Here is a 21,368-nt window from a genome sequence, read left to right on the forward strand (position 1 = left end):
TAAGAACATTTAGCTTACAAAGGCTCGGATAAGTGGCATGTAAAAGTTTTGGTTCTAGACTTGTGAAAAAACCCGCTTAGTAAGCAGTATATATTACTAATATATTACATGTCAAAATATTAACTGCGCATCTAACCATTAAATCGATATGAGCTTAAGTTTACTGACAAAACCCTCAAGTCCTACAGCTTTCTGGGGCCTACTTTCGGGAGGTTTTTTAGTAGTGGGTCAAGTCAAACACAATGCATCGTTTGCGTTGCCCATTTTTCTGAGTTGATGACGGCCAGCGTTGTTGTTGCCGCCTGTAACTTTGGTTACATACCATTGGATGAGACGAGTATCGACATTTGTCGATATTTCTGCTTCCTTTTCGATTAAACTATGACTACACTTTACGAAATTTGCACCTTGTCAGAACGCTTCCGTCGCATTAATGAGTGTGCAGGAAAGAAAAAGAGAAGAATTAAGATTTGCATTTATCATCATGCAAAAAATAACGCCCTCCACCATCCCGAAGGTATGATAAAGACAAGGCACTTCGATGGGTTCTGCAAGCATTTGATACACAACTTTCATATGGAATTTGCTTGCTTATGACAAATATTCTAAATGGAGTGGCGATGTCAATCTTAATGCTATGAAAGGTGTCTTACTGGGTTTAACGGAGACGAAAAAACTATACCTATTTCGGTATTTCCATTTACCAGTCTGCATGAGGATAGAGGTTTTTAGATCCAATAGCCTAGCCAGTGTGTTTGGTCTAATCCATTTGACTCTATCATTAGAGAATGAAGAGTGTTGCTGTGGTACTTATCTGTATTCTGAAAAAAAAACATACAAAATTGTCTGCTTCGTCAAAAGGTATGCGTATATTCAAATATATTGATGGTAGTTTCTTATAAATGGTACAAAATACCAAATGTATTGTTTTTGTATTCTACTGTAAACGTTTTATAATATACTTCAACGCTATAAAGTGGCTTCTTAATCGAAATAAATATCAACATTTCATGGGCACTGATACACGCACAACAGCTCATGCAAAGTACTTTTTCAGACTGACTTCTTTATTTGCTTACTATATATTGAACTCGCATGTGGGGCATTATGGATGAAGAAAATATCAGTAACATTATAGGATGTTTCTCAAGACGACACCAATAAATACTGTAACAGTTTTACTTTAATAATCACACCACTACTTTTTACAGTACGTAGCAATTAATTTTAATTGGTAAGCACTTCTTAAGTATTTCGAATAAATAACAACAACAATACGTATCGAAATCTACACCTTACCATAAGCTCCGGAGGAAAGATTGGTTCTTGTGTTGGATCATATGGCAAAAACTCACTGGGTTTGAACAGTTGGGTCGCTACCTATGACATAAAATATGGTCAATCATGGTTTAAAGAGTGATAACCAATCACTGAAACAAAGCTCCTTTATACTAAGCGGAAAGAGAGCGGGTAATAGGGTGGAAATATGTAAAATGAAATGTGATCTCTATGATAGATCATCCGTGACATTACGTACGTGTAATATTTGAATAATAATTATTATTATTAATATTTGAATTTGCACTCTTATCGATTATTGCAATGCAGAAAATATCTTGTTTGTTAATAATTTGTTAAAAATCACTTTTACAGCTAAATGTTTAACTTCTACGCCGTCATTAATATTTACTCCACGTCATCAAATTATATAGTGGTGCGGCATGGCAAACCCATTGTGCATTTTGTGATAAAAGCACCAAACTTGGCTCAGATGTGTCTTAATATGTGCTGAACAAATTCAGATACCGAGCCACTGAAAATCTACCAAAGCGTTGCCATGGACAACCAATTTTTTCAAAATAGCTGCCAGACAGGTATTTCTCACCTACTAAATGTCAACTGCAGAAGTTGTGGGGTAACTTTAGGTTGGATATTTTCAATAAGAAACTGTGAAAAGAGTTATTTGAAAATTATTTAAAGTTTCTTCACCACCTGACTTGTTAAACGGGGGTAAATACAGACAAAAAAACACAATTCTTATGAATAAAATGCACGGTATTAGAACCTACAAAAGGAGGACGCTATGTTAGCAGTCAAGATATGTTAGGCCGTGGGCTAGAGGGGTCTACTTGCACAAAAGGATAACAAAACTGTCTTTGTAGAAGCCTTGGGATCCCCCTAATACGAAATAGAATTTCGACAGAAAAAATAAAGGGATGCAATAACTGTCATAGTCGACTTTTGAACGGTACCGCAAAATAACCATTTTGCTACCCACGTGCATTTTTCTTGTAGTACTTGTAAGTCATCTGCTAAGTTTTTTTTTTCTGACTTGTCGGATATCATTAAAATGGAAATTTATTTCTCTTTAAAGTGACATATGTAATATGCAATATCTTCGATATATTTTTTATGAAATGGGACCAAAACTTCCCCTATATCCCCAAAATCTGAAATTCTACCATTTTTTTACCTTGGCATAACACGAAAGGCAATGCCTTGTATGACATCTGTTTATTTGCTACAAGGGACATGTTAAAATGTGAAATAGACTTTTGATAGGAAAATATTGGGATGCTATAGGTCTACCGGTCATACTTGAAGGGTACCGCAAAATTACAGTGTTAACTCGCATGCATTTTCGTTAAACCTGTCTTCTTGTAAGTCATCTGCTGAGCTTATTTTTTTACATAACGTAGCTTGTGGGCTAATATCGGAAAGGGATTTTATTCTTCTTTTAGATGACATATTTTAATATGCAATATCTTCCATAGCTTTTATAAAATATGACCAAAACTTACCCTATACCCCAAACTTTATATTGCAAATTACTGTCACTGCTTATCTCAAATTCTACCAATTTTCACCTAAACATATTACAAAGGGCAATTCTCTATATGCCATCTGTTTTATTTACTACGAAGACATATGAAAATATGAAAGAGACTTTTAACAGAAAAAAAAAAACATTGGAAAAGGGAACTGTAAAGTCAAAGTATTGCAATCGCATCGTTTTTTTTAAACTCAAATTCTACCATTTTTTAACCTAGACATATAATAAAGGGTAATGCCTTGTATGAAATCTGTTTTATTTGCTATAAGAACCTGTCACAAATACGAAATAGACTTTTGGCAATGCCTTGTGTGAAATCTGTTTTATTTGCTACATGTTCACAAATATGAAATAGACTTTTACTGAAAAAATATTGGGACGCAACAGCTGTCACAGTCATGTGTTGAAGGGTACCGCAAAATCACGATTTTGAGACCCACGAACATTTTTGTTAAACTGTCTTCGTTTAAGTCATATGCCGAGCCTTATTTATACATAACCTGGTTGTGGGGTATCATTAGTAAAGCGATTTGTTTTTCTTGAAGGTGACTTTTTGTAATATACAAATATCCTTTACAGTTTTCATGAAATAGGACCAAGACTTACCTAATACCCCAAAAGAATACATTGCAAATTACGGCTTATCTTACGTTCTACCATTTGTTTTTGCTCCACACAATACAGAAGGCAATATAATGGTTATATGAAATCCGTTTTGTTTGTAACAGACGTATGTCAAAACATAAAGTGAACTTAATATGATTTCGTCGCCACTGGGATCTATTTCTAGGGGTTCAAAGATACGGCAAATTTCCCGAAACATATAATTTTTTATCAAACACGTCTTTATAAAAGAAGTAAGCAAAAATCATAGTCACGGATGATCTCAAAATGTTATCAGCATCGTGCATTAAATTATTTGTTTCAAGTGTGTTTTATAAGATTTGACCTGAAAAGTTCTTATGTGGAACTCTAATTTAATATTTTTGGCAGAGCAAATTTTTGAAAACCAATTATGGTATCTGTTTTACTCGCTGTAATGGATATGAAAAGAAAGGCATTATACTGAATTATACAACCAACTGAATGACAAGCAAGGTGCGGAATTGAGCCTTTAAAGGTTTTGTTTCTAAACTGTATCAATGAGCACAGCTAATTCAACAGTTTAGCTGATCCAATAATCGTTTCTAAACATTATACATTACATCAAAATTACCTGGGCGTTCCTGAAGAAAACTGTGTATAGATATATCAGAAAGCTGGACTTTCTTCATTAACAAAATATTATGGAATAGATATACCTGATATTTAGCTGCTCTAATTATCGTTTCTAAACTTCATAAATTAGCATAAGTGTCTAAAGATATGTCATATAGCTTGGCTTTCTTCATTAACAAAAATAGGGATATGTCCAATATTTAGCTGCTCTAATGATAATTTCTAAACTTCATAAATAAGCAGAAATTTAGCTAGCCATTCTTAAGTACTTTATGGCATTCTTCAGTAAAATATTTTCAGGATATATCCAATATTGAACCGATCTAATTATCGTTTCTAATCTTTACGAATTAAATCAAAGGGTGTTCTATAGTTTAAAAGCATGTATCTGATACTTGATCGCTACACTCAGTATACTTTATAAAGTAGTTAGATTCAGCTGGCTGACATGTTCAAAAAGTTCAAAATTTGGTAATAGCTTTTCTGTAATTGTGTGTTACTGAATATGCAAATGATTTATTGTGAATACTGAACTACGTAAAATCTCTAAGGTTTATGTTTCAATTTGGACTGGAGTGTCACTGTTTGTATAGGAAGGTTCCCATTTGATCAGATAATTGGCCAGCCAACACTACCTTGCTCTCTTGTCTTGGGTGTATGTGTCAAGTGGATAACAAGAAAATGATTGGCAAATATTAAGGATTGTCGTTTACACTTGTTGTCTTAGCCTATGTAAACACCATGGAAAGTAATAAAATACTAGCCAGCTGACTAGCCATGCAAAAGCAAGCAGAGATCCGTGGAGTGCCAAGCACGGACATGACGGACAAAAGTGCAGCATTGTGTTTTAGCTTTGCTTTCCCTACCTTTCATGTTTGTTAAAACAAAAGAAAGTGGAGTAATACAATTTAATTTATGGTGCTACGTTTTTGCATTTCAACAACAAATTATGTACGACCGAGAAATTAGTACCAAAATATACCATGTTCAAAATATTATGGGCATGAATCCATATATATTTATGCAATAGACCATTGACATTGAATAACTCTAAAATCAATATCTAAATCATGAAATAGATATCAAATTACACAAGATCAGTTTCATGTGAAATGAATTATGAAAAGTAATGTATAAAATATAGTACACAGAGCCGAAAAATAATATACAAACATGATCGTGTTCTCCACGTGGTCAAATTTTAAACGACCGCACTTATGTACTAATTGTAGTTACAATGATAAATCTCTAACATTGACAATTATGGGGATATATAAGAGATTTCCCCCAAAAAGTTATTGTTTTTGAGTTAAAAATAGAAGGTTGTTATACAGTAAATGTCATTGTGCTTTTTGGTATGTAGGCCTACGCATGAATGTAGATGAACAAGAGTGAGAGATTTGGTTAAATTCCCGCACAATTTTCCATGTGAGGCCTTGTGATTTAACACCCTGCAAAACTTGTCAATGGCTGACTTATAAAAATTAGAAAAGATAATCAGTCAATGTCAAAATATTGCACATATTCAACATTTCTACTCAAGAACACTCCATCCATTGGAAGAACATGGAACATGCTGTTTTTACACTCGGACGCATCATACCCTCCCCACCACAGCCATGGGCCGATTTAGGCCAATTTGCAAAGTCTGGTGAGTGTCGCACGTACCAGCTCCAACTCTAAAAATGCTTTAAACTGGTGCATGAACGATTACAAATAAGAATAGAATAAAAAATTGTCTGAACAGTACCTTCTGATAGTCTAACTACACAGACCAGCTGACAGCTGATCACCGTATAAAACATTCAATTTGACAATTTTGAATCTTCCACTTTTGCCTTGTTGCAACCATTTTGTCAATACTTTTATTAAGAGAACCCGTTTTTCTGGTAAAATGAAATTATAAAACAATAAAAAATACAAATAGTAATCTTAATATGCATTTATGATGGTAATACATCCACTATTCACCACAGAATCATCCATAAGAGCAGCAAGTATGGGATTTTACAGTAATTGATGGTCGTCATATTTAAAAATGGCCGCCATACCAGAACGAGGCTCTACCTGTGAGGGATCGGTATCCAAATTGATTTTAAAACAAAAAAAATATGCAAATGGTAATCTTAAAAGCATTTATGATGGAAATACGTCCTTTATTCACCACAGAATCATCTGTAGAGCAGCAACTATTGGATTTTATAGTGACTGGTGGTCGCCATATTTAAAAATGGCCGCCAGACCAGAACGAGGCTCAACCTGTGGTGGCTCGGTATCCAAATTGATTTATATTATGATAATCTACATTCGTACCAAATTCATGCTTTTATCACAAAATGCACAATTGTTATGAAAATTTTGGTTATGCCGCACCACTAATAGAGAAACAGATATTTTGGTCCTTCTACAATATGAAATATTCTAAGTATTTCTTCAACATGACGGAAGCAATAAAGTCCTCTAATTGGTAGTACTTTATAAAGCAAAACTCGTGTAATCGTATCAAAAAAGCAATGTCAAAACTATCTGTTTAAGTTGATATGTTGTCCAAAAGTAGAAAGAAATTAAACTTACTCCTTCTTCACAGCCATTCAAGCCATTTCTGCAACATTCGCTGCCACCATTTCCTCCACAGCAGTACCCCTGTGTCGATGTAATAGACTGCAAAAAGTGTGCTAATTTGCAATTGTCAAGTGTTTCTCACACATTTTGAATTATTTGTAATCAAGAATAACGTGAGAATGGAAAAGCCCATGTGGATGTGTACAATAGTTATGTACATACAATTAATATTTGCATGTGTTCATGTACTTGTATCATCAGTTAAGACATCTATGAATCAATGCATACATGCATACCTACACAAATACACACATACACATATACATAAGTATACAAATACAAAGAAAAAATCCAAGCATCCATACGTAAATACATGCATATATGCATGTATATACCGCTCATACATGCATATAGTGATACATAGATGCATAGATTCATTCATAGATCAATGCATTCATTCGTGCCCGCGTACGTACGTACGTCTGAACGACGTAAGAATAAATATATACGTACGTACACATGTATATACATACGTATGTATGTGCATGCGTGCGTGTGTGCGTGCGTGCGTACGTACTACGTACTTACATGCATGCATGCATGCTTGCATGCATACATACGTACGTAGGTACATACACACATACATACATACATACATACATACATACATACATACATACATACATACATACATACATACATACCTACCTACATACATACATACATACATACATACATACATACATACATACATACATACATACATACATACATACATACATACATACATACATACATACATACATACATACATACATACATACATACATACATACATACATACATACATACATACATACATACATACATACATACGTACATACGTACATACGTACACACGTACACACGTACACACGTACACACGTACACACGTACACACATACATACATACATACATACATACATACATACATACATACATACATACATACATACATACATACATACATACATACATACATACATACATACATACATACATACATACATACATACATACATACATACATACATACATACATACATACATACATACATACATACATGTTTATATTCCTAGTACCTTCGTAAATGTCCTAAATCCTTCTAATATTGGTCGATATCCCGTACAACGACACAGGTTCCCCTCTAAAGAAGTGACGACATCTTCATAGGAGGGTATTGGGTTGTTCCGCAAGGTCGTATACATAGACATCACAATACCAGGTGTGCAAAAACCACATTGAGAACCATGGGCTTTAGCAAGACGTTCCTGAGTTGATAAAGAGTATAATAGAGAGGAACTGAAGCAGACTGTATAGTAGACCAGTAACATGGAATTAAAGAGATATCCAATAAATCACATTTTGTACTTATGACGATCCTGGCTTAACGAAATTGTTTGAGAACTATTTTCAAATGCTGACGTAATCTTTCCCCACTCTTAACAGAAAATGCAGCGTTATGTATGTGCTTTAAAATTGTATGTAATATACTGGTATTGCACTAAGAAGGTAATTGTGCAAATACGTGCAAAATGATCGTGCTATACAGCACATTGTTATGGAAACTCCAGTCTATACTTGTTTTTGCTGTTTGATAAGCGACCACGAGTGTCATTCCAATACGTATTATTTTCTTAGATGCCCCAATACAAACACAGTCGTCCTTCGATCTAATTGCCACATTATTGTCTCAAAAACCTAAATGCAATCGAGGAGCAAGCATATTTCTCCATACCTGTACGGGGTGTAGTTTTGTCTTCATACTGCCAATGCCCTCGACTGTAGTCACTGCCAGGCCATGCATTGCACACACCGGAGCCAAACAGGCATTTACTGAAAAATGACTATTCACACACAAAACATGAAAGCTGTTGCACACACTTATAATATATATATATATATATATATATATATATATATATATATATATATATATATATATATATATATATATATATATATATATATATATCCCATGGTATTTTTCTCTGTTTGACGTCATCGTATACGAGTGTTCGGCTCGAAGTTGTACGGCTCCGCGAAAAACACGAGTGTACGATGACGTCAAACAGAGAAAAATACCATGGGATTATATATTTATCACATGAACAGTCTTCTTATTTTTCTTTTGACGCAGAGGAATCAAAATTGTTGTAACAAATTGCATGAATTTCGTCGCGATTTGTCTTTTATTTACGCGGATCACTTTCATTTAACGGGTAAAGCGGCCCGTCACCCAGCAGATACTTTCATTCATAAATCCCATTAAGTTCAAATTTTGATACATGGAACGGTATTTCTACCAATCAGACACACGGATTCGGTCACGTGAACGTGTCAATCATTGTCTCGCGCTGTCGATGCCAGGCAAGTCGTCTATCGGCGGACATGGCTTTCACCGCGCTAGCGACGGATAGCCATAGTATTTACAATATTTAGTAATTTACGAATAGATTTATGAAGTAAAATGCAACGACACGATCGAAACAGTATTTCTCATTCTTAGAGATGCTGTGGCTTTTGAAAAAATCACACAAGTTTTCGACTTTGGCGAGCACGCGAAAGATTCAATTCGATGACACAAATAGTAGACCACATCGCATGATTGTTTGTTTGTGTGTGGCCACCGCTGCCGTCACCGGTCTCCGCCGGTGTCAAATCGGATCCCGATCTCGGTCGTCAATGTTTTCGTCTGACGGACTTTGATGTTTGCATGTGACACATATCTCGCCCGTTGATACATCCTAATTTATTACTTGACGGAAACTCCGTTCTGATGTGTGTGTTGTCTGAGTCAACTCTCGAAATACATCGGGTTCCACGGCGCTGCACTGAAGAGTTATCTTCGCTACAGCCTTACGCTGAGGTTTGATTCCGAGCTACATTACGGAATTTTTTGTGTGATGAAGGACATTTATCGTTGTTAGTCGAATGACTTTATGCTTTTGCCTCCTCTGTCGCTTTCCCGAAGATTATACTGTACTCATTTATTCAGTTAAACATACGTTGAGGTGTAGATTTCAGGTTTATCGCCAACCGGGATCGCCAGGTACACAGGTACGACTTCCACATGCCTTTACGACTCGACTGGAGCCTAGCCGCGACGCGACGTTATTGAGCCATTAAAAACGATCAACGGTATCCCCATTCGATTCTCAGTAATAGCTACAGTTTTTGCGGCTCGAAAGTTCGTTGGACATGCCGTCTATGTTTCCATGTGCGGATTTGTCGGGTCACCTTTTTTGTAAAATTGTCATGAGCACACGGCATCGATCGCGACAAATCGGTCTGTGTTCGTCGCGTCTCGACGTGCAGGTAGAAAGGTACCATGCAGGAAAAAAGTTCCGGTTGATGACGTACAACAGGGGTAATATGATGACGTACAACAGGGGTAATATGGATTTCTTATCTGTGCTGGTGTACGTCACACAGGTGGAGATACGGGCCAGTTCATGTGATAAATATATATATATATATATATATATATATATATATATATATATATATATATATATATATATATATATATATATATATATATAATTACACACACACACACACACACATCACAAATATATATATATATATATATATATATATATATATATATATATATATATATATTATATATATATATATATATATATAAACACAATGCCTATTTAGCTTCATCTTACTGAAGTTAACCGTATAATATCAGCCGTGATATTTCATGGTAAACGTCGATATATGTACGATAAACGTAATCTGTTTTGGAGTGTTCCGAAACTACATTTGTAATTTGATTGTAAACAACGTGAATAAACAAAATGGTTGCTGCTCTCCGCCTGTAAAGCGATGTCGACGACGTACAAATTTGAATGGTTGCTGAATACGGAAACAACATGTTGAGTCTTTTAATGTTTTCCCATGATTTTTCTGTTTAAGTTTTTGTATTTTTAGACAGATTCTAGCTAACAGGTAGCGAGCGCGTGGCGTGACAGCGATGTCAAGCGCGCGACATCTGTTGACATGGCAACTCTCAGCGTAAACATCCAAAATGGCGGTCCCTCTACGTGCCGTACGACGATCGAACGCGATCGAATTTGAAGCAAAGGATAGTTTTCTATCGGTTACAATTGCAATAGGATATTGCACCTTAAAAAGTTCGCTCTGTACGACGATTTTTGAATCCCTGAGTCTTTTTTCTTGGGGTTCTTGCAGCGATGTCAAGCATGATTACGGTGATGTTGACTTATATTATATTTCGATATTTATGCGCAAGGCGTAACAAAGTAAAAGCTCAAAATTTGAGGTTTTTCGGACTATAAGTAAAATTCTAGGCATGGGTACATGATAAATGGATTATTACCCAATATCGACTGTTCCTTTGTCGTATGACTGTCATTTGTGCTGCGTCAGACACGAGACGAAGTCGAGTGTCTGACCCCGCACAAACGACACCAATAATAACCTCTGATTATATATGTACCAAAATATACAGATGTCTTGGTTGGAAATTATAGTGCTCAATACTAAAGTAGGGAGCTACTTGCATTAGGATGCATAATATCAAAGTAACATGTATTTTTTCGTGAAATATAAAATGATTATCGTCATGGTCATCATCTCTATCATCATCATCGCCACCACCATCACTACCACCACCACAACCACCACCATCACCACCACGTACACTATAATAGCTGCCATCGCCACCATCTTTATCACGTAGGCCTATATGAGAATATGTCATAATATATATTATCTCCAAAGCAAGGGACTATTTGTCCGACGTTAGTGGGGCATAGAGTCGCCTGCCTCAAGGTAATATATAGTCCCCTGCTTGGACAATACTATTTTTATTACATGCCTCTCTTAAATATAGAGTTCACTCCAAATTTTTAGGTTTCTTTGCAAATCACAACCATATGCCTTATTTCCATGAAAGACGCAAATCCCTTAAAAATAGAACGATTTCATCATCGAGCGGTGCACTAAATATTTAAATGACTGTCAAGCGGTTTATCTGTTTTTCAGATATGGTTTTCTAAAATCCGTATTTCCTATGTGAGAGACGTAATTTGATCATTCGTAAATCCCGAGGTTGTCTAGTTGAAAACAGTTCAAGGTCACCTTCACTCAAATTATGACTATGCGGCCATTACGTCGTTAACAAGTTACAACTGAATCCAACGGGGATAATCAACGTGCGATATATGAGGCATGCAATAACTTACCTTATCTCCTTGCTAATATAGTCATACTTGGACACCATAACAGTACAGGCTCCGCATCCTCCTTCAGCACAACCAAGTTTTGTACGGTGAGTCTTACTGCGCATGAACGTTAAGGGTAAACCATGAAATTGACCAAGCATCGGAAATTCTCGATTAATATCAGAGTTATTTGTTTTTCAAAACGTAAGCAGCACCTTCTTGTACAATTGCTGCGACACCGTTAGGTGAAGGTGGACGCGAATAAACACCCTTGAACATGAACATTTGATACTAGCTGAAAGGGATTGCCGTGGATCCCAATAACTTTCTGTATCTTTAATCCTAACGACAGTCATAACAACTCCACTGCAGTAATTGTTACGGTAACCCTTTTAGGAAACGTTGTCACTACAACAATCTATTTAAAAAAAAGGATTTTTTCTCTCGTTTTAATTTCTTGGTTGACTGCTATCTTTCTTGATGACGCCTTAGGCATGGCGGGATGCGCGAGCAGGAAGTGTGCGCATGGCTCAAGCATATACAACCTTGTTCGTTTACACATGCTATAAAAGACACAGGGCCGTGATAATCTGTTAAATGGTGAACCCACAATCGATGCAGGCAATCATAACGATAAAAGCATATCCCAGAGCGGACTGCATGGAAATAGGGGAAATTATCGTTAGCCATGCGAACATGTTCCTGCGGCATGTCTCACCTTCTTTAGCATTCAGCAGGCTGAATAAGTTGACATCTGATTGGTTACATCAAACCAGGTAATGTATAATTAAAATCATTAGGATCATTTACGTCATGTATTACTTTACCTTCGATGTCTCCACTACTTCTTTCCATTTTAGTCATTCCAGTGTCTGTGCTAACGGAGACTGGTTATCGACTTCTTCGAACAATAACCTTGATAATGATGTACGCTCATATCTCATTTACAACTCGGCGCACACTGGACGCAGTCAAGAATTTTTACAGTTTTCACAATTTTTAACGAATTTATCGCACTCACTTGGATCGAACTTATTGTTATTATCCGGACCAATTCTTGGTGATTTGCTCTGGTTTATCGTTTGATATTAATGTGTTGTCTACAGCGCTTCTGAACGCCATAGATCGCTGTGACTCAGTTACGGCTCTCACTGCGACTAAGGAACCCATCCATGTTATACCCGGGTGTATTTATACGCAACATAGATTTATAATGATGGAAGCATGACAGTAATACAGACACACAGACATTTGAAAGGCGGTCACGTGGATAGCTCTCTTTGCTATATTGTGCACATTCCAAAGTTTAGTAAAAAAATGGAAATATATGTAAAATATAAGTAGACGAGAATATCGTTCGATTTACCGAAGTTTAAGGATACGGTCGTCCTCAGACACACATATATAGGGGGTTTGATATATTTGTAATGATGGAATGGCAGTAATACAGACACACAGACGTTGGGAAGGCGTTCAGCGAATAGCTCTCTATGCAATATTGTGCACATTCCAAAAAAATGTAAACATATACAATATACAAAGTATACGTAGAAGAAATAATCTTTTGATGTACCGAAGCTAAAGGATACAGTTCGTCCTCAGGTACCTAAGCAGGGTCATCTCAGGGTCTGCATTGGACTCTGTGACCTGCCAACGGAAATGTTTAAAACCTTTAATGTGCATGCGTTGGAGCAACATAGGGGAAAAGGGTCATAGAAACAAAGTCTTATTTCTCATTTGGTGCTTTACACCTACAGGTTATTGTAAGCCTGTCCTTATTTGCTGGATACAAATGTTGTAAAACTCAAAATTAGAAGAAAAAATTGTGTTTCATGCTATCGATACATTAGCGTTTTTTGGTCGGGATTAATAGAGCCGCCATTACCCTCGATTTGGACCATGAAAATACTGGCGCCTAGAAATACAGGCAGGGAATTAACAACATGGCCTATCTCGTTTACACATTTAAAATCCACTCAATAATTTATCACTCACATGGAGGTATTCTGCGTACTACTTCAATGTTCTTATGTTGTTGTCAAGCTACTTATTATATTGTTTAATATCTTTTTACTTTATTAATGGCGTGGATTTGATGAAATAATAGAATTGTAGAATGCCGTCCGTCTATGGGGAAGTGATAATTTATACTTCATTTGCATCTTTTCTAATGTCAGTAGAAATCAGAGTATTGTATGTCAACTTATCGTGAGCTTTCTGGCATCGGTATCCCCCAAAAGGCCAACGCCCTTTTCGGGGAATTCAAAATGACCACCATAAGGGAAAATGGCTGCCAGTGAAGGAAACATCCCTGAAGAATATTTTCTAGTGTTTGCGGACTTCATTTGAGAGTGCTTCTAAGTTTACTAACTAGTAGTATTTTGGGCATGTGAAGCGACAAAAGCACGTTTGTAGACAACACTTATGGCTTAACGCTAGCCACGCCGTAGCATATGCACCCGGGTTCTTTAACTGGTGTGGTTACATACAAAGTATAGAGAACGAACCATGTATATGGTTTAAAGTCAAAAGACTAAACTCTTTATGATTTGACCTGACATTTTTTAGATTTAAAATCTTTGACTATGGGTAGTGCTTCACATGCTCAAGGTGCTGGCAGCGGTATTCGTTGTTATTAAAAAATGGTTTAACTTATAAACACCACTTTCTCGTCTTGTAATTAATCAACTGTTCCTTCAATATAGGTACCAGGATGCAGCTAGGATACTATACAATAAGAGGGAATGGAGTGAAGATATCGATAATGAAAATTGGGACCCTTCTTTTCAATCATTTTCTCCTAAGTTTCCAAGCACCCATTCCTAACTCTTACCCCAAAAAAAATAATTTATTGCCCCTTTCAAACATAACCTTTGACCTCATTTCCATAAGAACACACATCTTTGGGGCTGACTCGCAGCGTGTTTGCAAGGTTATATCTGATTGTCGATGTCACTATTCACAGCCACTTAGGGAGTCTATTTGTATTGTTTTCATTATATTGGTAAGATTCAGCCACCCAATTGGATAACAGCTTCGAAATCGCTGCGAGTCGCCCCCTCTTTGACGCCATCGTCATCATGTTGAAAGAGAATGGTTGAAAGATTCCTTCGGGGAAGTTTGAGCAAAAGTTTAAGTCTTCGAGGGGCATACTACCTTAAATTTCAGTTTCCATATTGTTTGTTCCATACAAACAAAACGGTGAAATCTGCAGCATTCACGCCATCGGCTTCAAAAGTAGCAGACTCTGCCCGGAAGGTTATAGTTTCAAAATATGGATTTCGCTGAAACTGCCCATCGGGTGCAATCTACGGTAAACCTGTAATCCCGTTATCGACCTGTCATTAAATCGACCTACCGTTTTACCATTTACAAAGAATATCAACTCATCGTTCGTTGTGTTCGCCATATTCTCTCCGCTCTCTAACTGAAAAATTCAAGTTCGCAATTTTCTGTTTCGATACCTCCCTACATATTGAGCTCAGAAAAATGTATTGTTTTTTATGGGAGAATTGAGTAACATTACGTAACGATCGCAAACCCTAACCTTTGTCACTGCATGAAAACCCAATAATACTTACTGTATTAGCATGTATTATTGCCTGTGTTTTAGCTGAAGAGTGCATATACAGATGAATACAGTCAATAATCCATCGCTTGTATTCAGCAAGCCTGTATTCATGTGGATTCATGTGAATTCACTCTTATTATTCTAGAATAACATGATAAGTTTTCATTGATCTATAGATTTAAAGCGGACATAACCGATCGTGAACACGTTTACTTTCGATACAAATGCCTGGGGCGTAACATAGAGCGAAGCCTATTTATTGTCTTTATATTACACGGCTACTTCAGAATTAATCATAGTTTAGGCTATCAATCACTACAACGAATCATTCTCCCGGTGAACTTTGACATGACCTCCGCACTTTGGTAAATCAACCCAGCAAGCTCCTGTTTGATGAATTAGACATTCGTTCTTTTTTCTTTCTTTCTTTCTTTTTTGAGTATTACCATGATATACCTGAAACAATCGAATACGAATACTGCACGGATGCGACTCAGGTTCATTGGCACGTATTTTCAATCTTCACATAGAAGATTTATGCAGAGGTCCCCATACCGACATGTTTGGTAGTTATTTTCATCAGCTCGGTCATGTAATTTGTTTAGTTTTTTTTCAAAAAACAGTGACGTATATGGATGTTTACTCAACAAACACGTGTTTTTTTTAGTTTTTTACTAGAAAATGTAAGTACAAATATGAAGTTGACCTTGGTTATCTGTTTACAGCAAGAGAACTGGGTTTTTGAAATTCGCTTTTATGTTCTCACGATTAGCCTTCAAAGTGTCAACTTGACGATTTTTGCATAAATTATCGTCCTTTGTTCATGTTTGTCAAGATATCTTCACTTTCAGGCTTTTACCGGAAATTCAAGGTCTTTCAGATACACGGGTGAATTAGGCATATCTGTCCAGGGCCGCCAACTTGTATGTATATGAAAAAAGTAGACACTGTCAAAACGGAACTGAGAAAATCGACGATTTGTATAAACGACTCATTCATCACATATGTATAGTATAGAAGTCCAACTCACTCACTGTTTTCTGCGAATTTCCTAGCACCAGTACTAAGATGAAATATTAAGCCATCAGTTTTGTGAATTTAGAACATGTTTCGAATCTCAGATCGTGTGAAAATAGAAATTGCACAGTGAAACGGCTATTGCTTGGAGCCAGCAGTGGATGGCATTTACTCAACAAACACAGCAGAGTAATTCACAGTTCAATCCATTTGTCGAGCGCTCAAAGAGCCATTATTTGTAACTTTTGACCATTTTTACCTCGGAAAATTCCATGTTGGAGGCTCATATTTGTTGCAAAGTTTTGTTTTACGGAAAATAAACATGATTAGTGATGTTATAGCCACAGAAAACTGCTAATTTTTGTTCAAACGTGTTGCCCTTCCGAGCTCGTTTGTTGACGTCTGGCACGCTCAGCGTGCTGGGAAAAACGCAGATATGGTGACGCCGCGATCACGCGGGATCGTACAAGTTCACGTTTATTGCCGGATCAAAACAACATTGCGTCGTGGATTGCCAGACATCTGGCTACGCAACGTGCTCGGACAATGGACTTTCCAACACCTTCTCTTTGATAGGATTGTCATTCTCTGGAACAATTTACCGGCGACAATTAGAACCACTGCTTCACTTTGTACATTTAGAGTAACATTGACGAAATGGTATTGGGATAAATTTTATAACTGTTTTGATCCAGACAACACTTGTACGTGGATTTCTCGTTGTCTGTGTAGCAGGTGTAGACCTATGTAGATGTTATTTGATTTGTTTTAGACTTTCTTCATTTTTTATCTCCTGTATGTTATTGTTGTTTGCTTTTTTCATTTGTACATATTTCATTTCATTAGGGTGACTGGCTTTGTATAGGTGGTTCGCACCTGTTTCAGTCATCCTATCCTATGTCGGTACACGTATCGTGTCCGCTGTGGATGAATATTATAAATAAAATAAAATAAAATAAAAATAAGTAATGAATATTTATTTTTAAATTGCTGTAAATGGCTCGCGCAGGTGCAGAATGCCTACGTTGCAATCCGCGTGTCAACAGAGTTTGTATTTCTGTCCGGACAAAAATTGAAATTTTCGTTGTAAAATCACATGTTATTTAGTTGTAGAGCACGTAATGTTTCCGAATAATATGTGATTCTCTGTTATTTGACAGGCTATTCAACATGAGCCAGTGATCATTTCAATCAAAACTAACGGAAAAATCGCCAGAAGATACAACTAATGGAACTCTAATCTGGTTACCAGAGTTCACGGTCAATGGTGAAAATATCGAAACCTTTGTAAAATAGTCTAACTAAACGATCGAGACCTTGTGCTGTCGTTGCGTCGGGTTTTCACTTGTTCTCAGCTTGACTACAGGTCCTCTTTGATCAAACTAACTCTCATGCCCTTGCGTAGAACAGTAAGGGCTGTCATCGACGTCGTGTTCCGAGAGAGTTTTGACTGCAGTCAATAGTGCAGGTACGCAATCGGAAGGTTTCGCTCGACTAGCAATACCAGTGCACATGATTTCTGAGATTTTTTTTGCGCGTCGTAATAACTTTAAATCAAACTCTGAATGACCGACTATTTTATCCCCAAATCTTTATTCATCGTAATGTAAAATTCTCTACACCGTTAATCTCTCCACTGTATAAGTAGAACCAGCTAAAATCAAAGAAAAGCGGAGCAGAAGTCGAATTCGACTTATGCAGTCCGTACCGATCGTTGTAAGTCATTGATAGGTCGTCGTCGTACGCAGGGAACACGTTTCAGATAGTTAATAAAGTTCCGCAGAGAACGACTACAAAATCCTTGCTAATATTTTCTGAGTACACATTTGACTTGCGTGAAATCAACCTCATATAGCAAAACATTCTTGTTTCGGCACTTTTTATAAGTTTCTTTCGGGTTAATGTCAGCTGGAGTCTCCAAATTGTGCGAGTTACATGCAAGTTCAGACAAAACAAATTCCCTCAGTAATGATTTCTGAACTCTCGCAATCCACTGTGGTTGACGTAAATTAATTTTTTGGAGTATATTAAAATAAAAAGGCAAGAAATGTTTTGAAAATTAACAGATCGGCGAACTTGCTCTTGTGGATCTGCGGTACGGATTACATGTTATGTGTGAATGACTCGGAACCCAAGCACTCGCTCTCGGAAAAAATGATCTATAATTAAACGTCTTAGCGCATGCAGTCACTGTCACGAAAAGGCTGCACGATGTTAGTGGCTGCGCCCTCAACCAAATCGGAATCTTCACTGCGTTTTGACGGTCAATCGGACTGTAGGTTTTGATTGTTGTGCAGTATGAGCTAAGGTCGGACTGTTTTAAATCACGGACGTAGTACGTCCATACGTTTCGGTCTTTTTCATACGTTTTTTTCATACGTCCATACGTTTCGGTCTTTTTGCAATTAGATATCTATCAGATCAACATCTGTAGCACATTTCATCAAATTTAATGCTGTAATTTTTTATTAATAGCACTAATTATAAAGTTCATGAAATATGCAAATGAACCCTTGATTAACTTGACACTGCTCAATATTTCATAGCACAACTAGATATTTATCAGATCAATATCTGTAGCAGGTTTCACCAAATTTGGTGCCGTATATATTTATATACCCAATTTCAAAGTTCATTAAATATGTAAATGGCCCTTATTTAACTTCACACTACTAAATGCTTTACAATACAGTCAGATATCTGTCGGATCAGTATCTGCAGCAGATTTCATCAAATTTAGTGCGTTTATTTCGGAGTCATACGACTAATTACAAAACTTCATGAAATATGCAAATGAGTTATTTATTAACTTGACACTGCCCAATGCTTTTCAGTACAATTAGATACCTATGAGGTCAATATATGTAGCAGGTTTCATCGAATTGGGTGTCCTGTTTTCATGTTCGTGAAATCGCTGATATTTACCCGATATTTTTTGACGATTTGGGAACCTTTATATCAATACTGGACGAATGGACGAATCACGATACTAGAATGACTTGACTTTTGTCTCGGCACCATGAGTGTGTGAAATCGCCAATATCATATTTATTGGCGGTTTTGGGACCCTAACATCGATACTAGACGATACTCGAATAACGTGACCGTGAAATCGTCGATATTTACACGATATCTATCGGCGATTTTGGGACGCTAGTATCGATACTAGACGAAGAATGACTTGACTTGACTATAACTTCGATACCAGAAGATATGCAATTGTCAAATCGGGGTTAACACTCTCTATAGGAGACTTCACCACCTTAGATCTAACAATGCCCGACTTTGCTTTATCCACCTCTCTCTTCGATATAAGACCATATTAGAGTTGCCAAATCTCAGGTAATTATTCGATATATGGGCACTTTCACCAACTAACCGATCTGGCCTATCCGACTGTGCTGTGTCTGCCTCTAACTTCGATTCTAGGAGATCCTAGACTTATCAAATTGTGGTAAACATCCGATATATATTTGAGCTTTCACCAACTAACCGATCTGGTGAATCCCGGCTATGCTTTGTCTGCCTATAACTTTGATACTAATAAATACTAGCTTTGTCAAATCGCCGGTAAATATCCGACATTTCACTACGTAACCTTACAGATCTGGCAAAGTCCGAATTTGCTTTTTTCCGACCAAAACTTTGATATTAGACGATACTAGATTTGTTAAATCGGCGGTAAATATCCAATGGACATCAAAGATTTTACCCTCTTTCAGATCTTGCCAAAACTCGACTTCCTTAGTCAGACTCTACTTTAAAAGTAGACGATATTAGATTTGTGGAATCGCGGGAAAATATCCGATATATAAATAGGAGATTTCACCACTCTACAAATCTGGTCAACTTGTCCGATGAAAAAAGAGTTTTACACGGTGACGTAATTCACGAGATGGTTGTACATCGATGAAAAATTGTTATAAGGGGCATTCTTATCATTTCACCAACGAATTTTAGGAAAAGTGTCTTTTTCCTTGTTTTGACAAACCGTAAACATAAAAATGCCCTCTATATTCCATGACTTTGAAACAAGGCAAGGCACCCACCTTTCCATGAGAGTGTCACCAACAGGTCGAAGTCATACTGACGTGAAATATCTGTTGCGTTTCCTCCTGTTAGCTAAGGCGAACATTTGGCATATAAAAACTTAGACCTTTAGAGAAGACCGGTCTAAACTGATCTCTAGGTACGACATATGAAACTCTTTCGATCCTATACTTTTCAGGTCATATATTACTTGAACGGTCAGAGCTATGATAGGTCCATCTTGACAGAAAACATAAATCGGGCTGTCATTAGACAATTTAGACCTGTATTTAGACCATCTCATATTAATCGTAAATCACGATAAGGGATCGCTGCGCACAGCCTTAAAATAGCGAAACATATTACCTGAAGTAGCCACAGTTTCAGTCGGTAAGTCGGCGTATGGCGAAAAATTAAATTTCGGCTTCCATACTAACAAAACGGTGAATCTAAGTGCATTCACTCAATAGGCTTCAAAAGTATGTCATGTACATGAACATGAAACTCCATCGGGTGTAGTCTACTGTTAACCTGTAATCTCGATACCGACCCGGCATTAAATTGACCTACCTTTTTGCCATTTACAAAGAATATCAACTCATCGCTCGTTGTGTTCGCCATATTCTCTCCGATCTCTAACTTCACTCAGCGCTGAGCGATTCAAGCTCCCAATCGTTTCAAATGAGTTCACATTTATTTGTGATTAGACAGTTGAGTAACATTACATAATGATCGGACAACGCTCGCCTTTAGTAGGAACAATATCAGAAATTCTGTACTCCGCCAGAGAGATACGTGTATAATGATCATCATGCTGATGAATAATGTTTCATTGTTGCACAAATTGGTCTGCGAACAAAATTGGACAAATCTGATCATGTACGTACACATTTACT

General features: G+C 36.9%; 1 protein-coding gene, 1 long non-coding RNA gene and 1 pseudogene across 2 annotated transcripts; all 3 read right to left on the reverse strand.

The window, feature by feature from the left end:
• Positions 1-728, reverse strand: part of LOC139150201 (xanthine dehydrogenase/oxidase-like) — a 33,674-nt pseudogene extending 32,946 nt beyond the window's left edge.
• On the reverse strand, positions 729-11,955 carry LOC139150209 (xanthine dehydrogenase/oxidase-like). The gene is made up of 6 exons (XM_070722434.1): positions 11,877-11,955; positions 8,393-8,501; positions 7,737-7,925; positions 6,626-6,694; positions 1,300-1,380; positions 729-821 (listed from the first exon to the last, which is right to left on the reverse strand). Exons 1-6 carry the CDS (start codon positions 11,912-11,914, stop codon positions 729-731), a joined length of 579 nt encoding a protein of 192 aa, XP_070578535.1. The 5' UTR covers positions 11,915-11,955.
• Positions 11,956-11,961: 6 nt separating this feature from the next.
• On the reverse strand, positions 11,962-21,158 carry LOC139120545 (uncharacterized). Its single transcript, XR_011549113.1, has 3 exons — positions 21,043-21,158; positions 13,445-13,502; positions 11,962-11,972 (listed from the first exon to the last, which is right to left on the reverse strand). It is a non-coding gene; the product is annotated as an uncharacterized lncRNA (long non-coding RNA).
• Between the last annotated feature and the right edge of the window lie 210 nt (positions 21,159-21,368).

The sequence above is a fragment of the Ptychodera flava genome, chromosome 2, assembly GCF_041260155.1.
Source record: "Ptychodera flava strain L36383 chromosome 2, AS_Pfla_20210202, whole genome shotgun sequence".
In the NCBI taxonomy this organism is placed as follows: domain Eukaryota; kingdom Metazoa; phylum Hemichordata; class Enteropneusta; family Ptychoderidae; genus Ptychodera; species Ptychodera flava.